The sequence below is a fragment of the Empidonax traillii genome, unplaced genomic scaffold, assembly GCF_003031625.1.
Source record: "Empidonax traillii isolate 1590-97213 ecotype Southwest subspecies unplaced genomic scaffold, ASM303162v1 scaffold434:size946695, whole genome shotgun sequence".
NCBI classification, from domain to species: Eukaryota; Metazoa; Chordata; class Aves; order Passeriformes; family Tyrannidae; genus Empidonax; species Empidonax traillii.
The window spans coordinates 306,865-315,897 of record NW_020955627.1 but is presented as its reverse complement, the minus strand read 5'-3'; the positions used below and the strand labels follow the sequence as shown (position 1 = coordinate 315,897).

The 9,033-nt window shown below is 51.2% G+C and overlaps 2 protein-coding genes across 5 annotated transcripts; one reads left to right on the top strand and one right to left on the bottom strand.

The window, feature by feature from the left end:
• The first annotated feature begins 204 nt into the window (after positions 1-204).
• Positions 205-8,802, top strand: LOC114062786 (zinc finger protein 501-like). Of its 4 annotated transcripts, none has more exons than XM_027894633.1 (3): positions 205-305; positions 5,234-5,340; positions 6,536-8,802. In XM_027894633.1, the coding sequence occupies exon 3, from the start codon at positions 6,550-6,552 to the stop codon at positions 7,969-7,971; it is 1,422 nt and encodes a 473-aa protein (XP_027750434.1). In that variant the 5' UTR covers positions 205-305; positions 5,234-5,340; positions 6,536-6,549; the 3' UTR covers positions 7,972-8,802. The 4 variants fall into 4 exon arrangements, with proteins under 4 accessions (XP_027750434.1, XP_027750436.1, XP_027750433.1 ...); XM_027894635.1 differs by lacking the exon at positions 205-305 and adding an exon at positions 4,097-4,290 and having other exon boundaries at positions 6,539-8,802; XM_027894632.1 differs by lacking the exon at positions 205-305 and adding an exon at positions 4,097-4,290.
• Positions 1,755-4,388, bottom strand: LOC114062787 (acrosin-binding protein-like). Its single transcript, XM_027894636.1, has 4 exons — positions 4,278-4,388; positions 3,265-3,480; positions 2,772-2,866; positions 1,755-2,223 (listed from the first exon to the last, which is right to left on the bottom strand). Exons 1-4 carry the CDS (start codon positions 4,309-4,311, stop codon positions 1,810-1,812), a joined length of 759 nt encoding a protein of 252 aa, XP_027750437.1. The 5' UTR covers positions 4,312-4,388; the 3' UTR covers positions 1,755-1,809.
• Positions 8,803-9,033: the final 231 nt, after the last annotated feature.

The following is a 9,033-nucleotide window of genomic DNA, read 5'->3' as shown; positions in this document are numbered from 1 at the left end:
CTCCGTCCCAGCACCGCCGAGCAGGGGGGCGGCAGTGACCCCACCACCACGCCGGGACCCGCAGCCCCCGGGGGTGGGTCTCCGCTCCCCCTGCGCCGAGAGGGCACCTCCCTCAGGGCGCGGCCCCGCCCAGAGCTCGGAGCAGCGCGGCCCCGGAGAGGTGGACCCGCTTCCCGTCGCCAGGCGCTCACAAGGGTTAACACCGCCGAGTCAGCGGAGCCCAGCGCGCCGCCCCTCGCCCGGCGGGCCCGCAGCGCCGCCGCCCAGCCCCGCCCCCCACCGCCGCGCTCATGGCCCCGGCCCCGGTAAGTCCGCGGGTAAATCCGCAACAAAAGCGGGGCGGCGCCGGGCGAGGGAGCCCCGCGAAGGGACGGGCTGGGGAGCGCCGGGGCAGTGTCGAGGCGCCGGGGCAGTGTCGAGGCGCTGCGGGAGAGCTGCGGGGTTCGGCCCGGGCGGGGGGCTGGCGCTGAGTGGCTCTGCCCGGCCCGCAGCCCCCGCTGCCCGCTCCGCCCCGGCCGTGGCTTGGCGGAGGGCTCGGCCGGAGCCATCCGAGTGGGAAATCTGTAGCGATCGGCTCGCGGTTGCCAAATCTTACGCCTCCAGCCGGGACCCGAGGGCGGTGATGGCAAGCAAGGGTGCTGCCAGAAGTGCCCCCTCTACTGGGGCTGGAGATGTCATTGCCCAGGCAGTTGGCGGCGACACACATCAGACAAGGGTCCGGCAGGTTTGGCCACTTTCTAGGGAGAAGAGAATGAGCTGGTGTGCCAGGGTGATGCCAGGGCAGTGTGTGCTCTGTTAGGGATCCCGCCAGATAAGGACTGTGAGCTGAGCAGTCCTTTGTGAAAGGAAGCCTGCAGACTTGTTCCAGGGCTTGCATATGTCCTGTGTGTGACCTGCCTTCAGCCTTGGGAAAGATTACATTTATGAGAACAAATGGAGAACCTGTGATTTTGAGATCTTTCTAAGGAACTTCCTTCAATGGATAGAGAGCATGTATTTCACTCAGCTGTGTTTGTGACACTTAGGCAGTATAAAGAAAACCAACATCCCTGACCCTCTCCACAGGGATGTTGCTTGGTGTGGTGCATCCTCAAGGAGAAATGCCTTTGGTCCCCTTCTCCTCATAGCCCTCAGTGGAACAGATTACAAGAAGGTCTGCCAAAGGAAGGGGTTTCTCACTTCAGTGGTTGTCTCTTGAAAGCCAGAACCACTGGAGCTTATGTTGAGTTTAAGGTAGCTCCAAACTCATTCTAAGTGGACATTCAGAGCAGCAGAGCTGGTTCGTGGAGATTTTCCACTCTGCTTTTGGCAGCAAGTGATAGCTCCAAATGCCTTGACACAGTTTTACTTACAGATATGTTCAGTGTTTAGAAAAGGAACAGCACTTCAGCCAAAATCTCCATAAATCAGACTGATTTTCTGAGACAAAGAAAGGCTCTTAATATGAATATTTATCCTGTGTGTTTCATAGCATCATTTTGGAAGTAGATGTCAACCATGTGCAAGCCCCAGTACAAGGAGAATGCTAGACCAGCAGTTCCCTTGCAGGATAAGGCCTTCCTGCATTTGGAGAGCACGCCCTGTGTATCTGTATGTGTATATTCACATGCATACTTCCAAAGAAGATCCTGCTCTTAATGCTTTTGAGCAGAAGCACTACATTTAATGACAAAAAGACAACATTCTCCCGTGACATTCCTTGAGTTACACAACAAGCACCATAGCTTGCAATAGCAAGCAAACAGATTTTGCAGGAGGTGGCTTTTCCCCTGTAATTTCCCACACTGTTGACTCATGTCAATTGTTTGGCTACTGAGCCACATTTGCATTGTTCAGGGCCTCCAGCAGCCTCGCAGCAGCCTCCTGCAACTCTTCTTCCTTCACTGCCTTCCCAACGGACAACAGCAACTTCAGTGTCTGCAGCGAGCTCTGCACCTGGCTATCTAGCAGCCTGAGAAGGAGATCCTCGATGTCACTGCTGGGCAGCTGCTGGCCACTGGCTGTCACCTCTGTGGCTTCTGGGCCAGCAGGTAAGAAGCTGGAGGTCACAGATACTTCCATGTCAGGGCTGGAGCCAGCTGGATGGGTACTTGTAGGAGATGTGGGGTAAAGTGGCTGCGGGTTGACGCTTCTGGATGACACGGCATCACTGCTCGTGGTAATGTCGTTGGTGCCTGGTGCGTGGTTCAGCTTGGCGCTGTTCTCTCCTGGGCATGCAATCCTCTGTGGAGGAGAAAACATACCTCTGTAGAGACTTCAGGAGCAGGCACCTAGGCACTCCCCTGTTCTGTGAGTTTAGCTCTCACTGCACAGTCCCATCTTTCCCACTCCCTACAAAGATGAGCCCAAGAAGGCAAAGAAACCTTCATATCCTTTCTTTGTCAAGTCTCTCTGTAAGACTCTCATGGGACTCACAGCTGTCTTTACTTTCCTTCTCTTCTAGCCAGCATGAGTCCCCCTCTCTTCTGGAGAAACCTAGATTGTCTCAACTTGATTGGTAATGAGAGCTAGAGAGGAGGGCTGAGGTGGTCCTCAAAGGTTCATTTTTTTTGAAGATAAGTCCTGCAAAGTCTCCTTTTTGGCAAGTGGCTTCAGGTGCCATCTGAAGCTTGCTGTGAGTGCCCCTGGAAGGTGGGCTGCCCCTGGCTCTCTCCTCTCTTCCCTGTCTTTTAGCCTCTTGTTTTCCCACTTCCTCATTTTCAGGGCTCTCCCTTTTGCCTGTTACTTGCCCAGGGCACACATAATCTCCAAGAAATAGCTAAATAACTCACCTTAAGAAAATACTTTTTCTTAATACAGCGGTAAAAAGAAAAGGTGCAGAAGTTGGGGAAGAAAGGATTTCCTGGCATTTCGGAACATACGGGTCCTAGAAAGAGACAAATAAAGAGACAAATCTAGTGATAAACTTCAGTGCTGGCATCCTACCAGCCCTTAGCAATAGCCTCGCTGTCGAGTGACATCCCTCCATGAAAACCCCTGTGTCATTTGGGCACCCTCTGAACCTTGTGAGAAACTTGATGGTTTCTTGGTCATCTCCATGACCCAGGATGTGAGAGGAGGCTGTTCCTAGGGACACATGTGGATGCAATCAAGTGTGAGAGAGGATGTGCATGAGCACATGCCTTCTCTTCACTGCAGGATTGCTTCCCACCCCTCTCCCTCACCACCTCCTGAGTCTATCCTCTCCCAGTGATCAGGTCCCGTGCTGGCCATGTGGAACCCCCATCCAGCCGCCCTGCTATTGGGAATCACAGTTGGCTTTACCTTGAGGGATGACTCCATGGTTTTCGTACTTGTCCAGTGTCTGGACCAATGAGTTCTGGCAGCCGTACAGCTCACGGAGATGGCAGGCAGTGCTGGCTTGGAGGGTGATCCGCAGGAACTTGAAAAACTGGCGGTACTCCTGGTTGGAGAGTGGCGTTCCTGCCTGCTGTGCCTTTGTCCACTGAGGGCCAACTATGCAGCCCCAACCCAAGAGCACTGGTGAAAAAAAATGCAGGGAGTCAGAGGGAGAAGGAAGTGCTAATCGTGCCACATTCAGAAGAGCTGGAGTGTTGAATCCAAATCGCTGTTGCCTTTTCTGGGTGCAGGATCCAGCATGTGGAAAGTGCAGTAACAGACTAGAGATGGTGGGTCCAGACCTGGGGAAAACCTGCTTCACCCATGTTGAAAGAGGTGTAGTATTTTGGGGACAGCACTTGGCTGAGGGGCCTTCACCGTAGCTCTGGAGATTCAAATCTTGAACTGGGACAAATGGAAGTCATGGCTTAAACTGGGAATATTGCTATGCTATTGGGGCTGGAGCAAGGAGACTGTTCCATTTCAAGATTTTTAGCCTCTGCAAATGTTCTTCCTCTGGCTAAGTAGGTCTTTAACCAAGGTCCTCTCTCAGACCTCTTTCTCCTGCCTCCTCTGTTGCTTCACTGGGCCAGCTCTTTCCTCCTGGCCTTGCAAGTCAAGTCTAGATTCTGTGCTTCTGTCTGCTTTAAGGCACCCAAGTGTCCCTGTCTCCAGTGTCCACCTCTGCTCCAGCCTGTGCCTACACATCCAGCTCTGACTGCTCCCCAGCTCCTAGGTCACTACCAGCACCAGTGGATGAAAACTGGCAAAATTGTAAGCCTTGGGATCTTTGCACCTGAGGTGTTGGAGGGTGTTCCCATCCCTTCCTTTTACCTCCAAACTGCCCAAGCTGAGGAGCGATGGGGACGGGTGCAGAGCAGCCACTTCAGCTGCCCTTCCTCACAGCAGGGCTTGGAGGAGAGATGTTTCCTACTCACCAGACAAAACCAGGTAAGCCCTCATAGCTGACATCGAGCTGTGAGCAGGGCCTGCGACAGGCAGGGCCGACAGTCGGGGCCCAGTGTGCTGTCAGAGGTGTCACCTCCACTTCTTCACTGGTGATGTCATAGACAGCTGCATTCCCAACACTCCATCCTCTGCTGCTCCCGCTTCCTCCCTCCTTGCCTCCCTGATGCCTCCCTCCCCCTTCTTCCCCCTGACAGGCTGAGTGTGGACATATTGGTATTTGTGCACAAACTCCAGCTTACTGCCAGCTCTTTGAAGTCCATCTAGAAGGAGGCCATTTTGATGGAGCACAGGACAAAAAATTCTGCCTTCGAACTGTTCCTGTCAATAAATGTGTGAGCAGATCAAAATCTCGTCTCTTGCCCAGATCTATGCGTGCCTGGCTGATCCACTGAGAGCAACTGAGCAAGGTACTCCTTCAGTGAAGGCAATAAACAGGGTTCCAGACAGAGGCAAAAAGCAGCCTGGTTGTGAAAGTGGCTTTTTTACTCCATCTGCAGAACGGAACTTAATTACCTACATTATGTTCTCCTTTAGTTCACTGGGAAGAAAGGTGATGGGGAGAACAGGGTTTGAAGAATTGATATTTTTGTTATACAAAACTCGTCAGGAGGCATTTTTGGTCTGGGAGTGCAGCAGGAGAAACATCCAGACACTTGTGAGAGGGCAGCAAGCTGGCAGGCAGCTCTCAGTGTGTGTGGTTGACCTGTCTGTGCTACATGAGATAGCTCTGGTTATCGGACCCAAACAGGGGTGTCACAGTGTGCACGGCAGGACAGAAAGTGACCCTGACTCATGTTTCTGAGTGTCATTTTCCTATGGTCTAGGTTGCTTCTAGGTCCTAAACACTTATCCTCCTGAAATCTCATTCTACAGCACTGCTACTATGATGGGTATTTATTATGTCTGTTTTCTTTCCTCTCATCAGGACCTGCACTCCCCAACTTGACTTTAACCTTTCAGATGGAGTGAAGAGAAACAGCCTTTTGGCCAGAAGCAACTGAATACCAGGACAGTAGAGAGACTGCTCACAAGGTGAGAAATTGCATGAAGCATGTCCAGGAAGGGAAGAGCTGAATGCTGAAAATTTGGTGGGTACTGTGCTGCACGCTCTGCAGTCACCCTGCCTCTTCTGCTCCCATAGTGTAGAGATACTACTTTCAGGAAGATTTGTAGGCAGTCCTGGAGTATCTAGGCTCTGTCCAAAATGAAACCAAATCCTGTGTATTTTTCAGCAAAGACTACGCTCAGAGTGTTAAAAGACATAATTAACCAAAGTGTGGCTTTGTCTTCCTTTTACACAGACACTTTGCTGCTTTGATGTGCTTTGAGATGCTTTTGAGTACCTTTATTTGTACTACAAATGTTTTTCATCCCTAAGTGTTGCAAACAAAACTTCGGGAATTGATATAACCAGTGTGGTGGTGCCTTCCAAAATCTGCAGATCACCCAAAACAAAACCTGCTGCATGACCTCATATTCCATGTCAGAGGATGATCTTAAGCAGTGCCACCCAGCTCATCCGCTTACTTCACACTCTAGCATGCATTTCCAAGGCATGTTCTCCAAATGAGTACAACCAGTAAAAAATCAGGAGCCTCTAAATGTTTCAGTCTAAAGGTTCATTTTCCTGCTTGATTAAATAAAACAGTTTATCTTTCCACTCACTTGCCTATCTGTTTTGTAGACAAAATTTAGATAGAATTTGCTGTAGAATATATAGGGCTTTCTTTTTAAGGAAGAGTGCTGTGACTGGAAAGAAGAAGGAAAATAGTCTACTGGGCATCTACTTGGGTGGATGTTCCAGTGGTGGTGGCTGTTTCCTTCCTTGATTAAGCATAGGAATGTTGACAGAAGAGCAGTGGTTCACAGGCAGCAGGAAGGAAAGCAGATACAGTGGGGGTTGTTGAGGAGAGCTGTCGTGATGTTCCTCTAACCTTGCAACATGGGAACTTTGAGGGCAAGAAAGTGACAGGTCTTGCCCTTTAGGGCTGTAACTTTATGAAAGAGGACCCCCTTTGCAATCTGTGCCACAGTGGCCACCCATTCTTGAGTCACATTCCGTTCCTATGCTCCTTGGTTTCCATGCCCTCCGCCCTGAGAAGATACTGAGGGGCTGTCTCCTGTGCTGTCCGCTCATGGTGCAGCAGGTCTTGATGGCCCTCCTGTTTGGGTTTCTCCTTCAGAGAGGCAGAGGGTTATTCATTGCTAGTTCTTCTGTTCACTCCAGCAGGTGACAGGACCATGGGCGACATGCAGAACGGCAGCCTTCATCAGGAAAGTCCTGTGAGAGCTGAATTGCATCTGTGTTCCCCCAGGAAGCTCACAGGAGATACCTTGCAGGACGCCAATCAAAGACAAGACTGCAAGCAGGAGCTGGAGATGGAAAGTGAGATGGAGGCATCTTTTGCAAAGAGACAGGGAATGGTAACTCCCTACAGGATGAAAATCTGGGAGTGCGAGGACAGTGGTAGAGGCCACATCAGCAAGGTTATCCTTGCTGGGGACAAGCCCAACCCACCCATGTGTGGGAATGGTGCCATTTGGATTCAACAGGTGGGAGAGAAAACCTATGAGTGTCACGAATGTGGGAAGAGCTTCAGCCGGAGTTCTTACCTGAGCCAACACCAGAGGATCCACCTGGCAGAGAAACCCTTCAGCTGCTCCGAATGTGGGAAGAGTTTCACCCGCAACTCGGACCTGATCAAACATCAGCGGATCCACACTGGCGAGAAGCCCTACCAGTGCAACGAGTGTGAGAAGACCTTCAGCCAGAGGTCCAACGTGATCAGGCACCAGCGGACCCACACAGGAGAGAGGCACTACCTGTGCAACGAGTGCGGGAAGAGCTTCAGCCAGAACTCACATCTCATCGTCCACCAGCGCAGCCACAAGGGTGAGAAACCCTTTAATTGCCTCAGGTGTGAGAAAACCTTCAATGACCGTTCCTCCCTGATCATACACTGGAGAGTCCACACGGGAGAGAAGCCCCACAAATGCCAAGACTGCGGGAAGTGTTTCCGGGACAGCTCAGCCATCATTCGGCATCAGAGGATTCACACAGGAGAAAAACCATACGAGTGCACTGAGTGTGGGAAAACCTTCCGGCAGAGCTCCTCACTGGTGACCCACACACGGACGCACACGGGCGAGAAGCCCTACAAGTGCCCTGTATGTGGGAAGGGCTTCAGCCAGAGCTCAGCACTCACCGCTCATCGCCGAATCCACGGCGGAAAGGCCCTGCCCATGTACCATGGCAGCCTCCTGCCTAACCCCTACCAGTGCACCGAGTGCGGCCAGAGGTGCAGCGACCACTCCACCCTGGCCAAGCACCAGAGCACACATGCCGAGGAGCGGCCCTTCATCTGCGTGGAATGCGGGGACAGCTTCCGGCGGAGCTCGGCTCTCAACGTCCACCTGCGGATCCACCGTGGGGAGAGACCCTACAAGTGTGAGGAGTGCGGAAAAACGTTCAGGCACAGCTCCGCCCTCAGTGCCCACCTGAGGATCCATGCAGGAACCAAGCCCTGCGAGTGCAGTGAGTGCGGGGAAAGCTTCCAGAAAAGCTCAGCACTTAAAGTGCATTTGAGAATCCATGCGGCCAAGACACCCTATAGAAGTGTGGTGGGTAGAAGGGTGTTCCCTTTCTGCTCGCTTCTGCCATAAGCCTGGAGTGGGTATTCAGGAAACTAAAGTAGTGTTGGGGGTACCTTAAGAAGGTGGGTAATGAGAACCACGGTGTGAAGAGACTGGAGACACGATATCTCTGCTGTTAGGGCTGGGTGCAAAACCCCAGTATCACAAAAACCATTAAGAGGTCTGGAAACAGGGAGTTAGTCCTAACAGCTGAGTGCTGGTGGTTTAGGAAGAGTGCCAGGAACGTGAGGAATGAGCACCAGCCTCAGGGTAAATCAGGGGCTGAGAATATGTGGTAGGATAACAAGTGGGAGAACTGGGCTTGTAAAATACAAAAGTGAAGATAATAACAAAATGTTTCAGGTTGGTTCTGGCTCAAAACATTAGCTTGTTAGACACTGTAGTAGTCTTAGGAACTAAACTCTCTTATTTTTCATGAATTTAGTAAGTTTACCTTTGTTTGACAAGTTTACCCATGTTTGACAAGGCATTTTCAAATCTTTTGAGTCTGAGACTTTGGAGCTGAACTTCAGTCTATTTTGTCTTTTCCAAATTTTACGTGGGACAATGAGTTCCTACCTCACGATAGGTATGTCCCCAGAAAACGTGGATGTAGAAGCGTTTCCAGTTGAAAAGCAGCCCATTAATAGTCTGTGACAGCTTCTCCCGGATTTCTTGTTGCTGATTTGAAACTCCTTTCAACTGGGACATCAGTGAAACATGGAAAAAATGTGGCTTTATTTTATTTAACCAAAAAACAGGATTTTTCCCCTAGATGTCCTAGTCTGAAATGTTATGTAGTGAGTTCTTACTGCTGGTTCGGAGACTGATTGCAGTTCTGTAGTCCTTTTTATGCTACTCTTCTTTCATTTCATGGCTAGGCTTCGCGAACGAAGATTTGAGAGGGGCTCTACCCACGCTTGCTACAAGCGCGCTGATGGCTAAAAAGGCCAATGCGAGATAGACAAGTCCGGTTGCAGAACGTACAGCAGAAAGACTCTCCAGGTGATATCGACAAGACGCGATTCTTTCTGCGTTGTCTTTTCTCCTCGAGAGTGATCCTGCGTGTGTTCTCAAAAGCAGCAGCAGCGT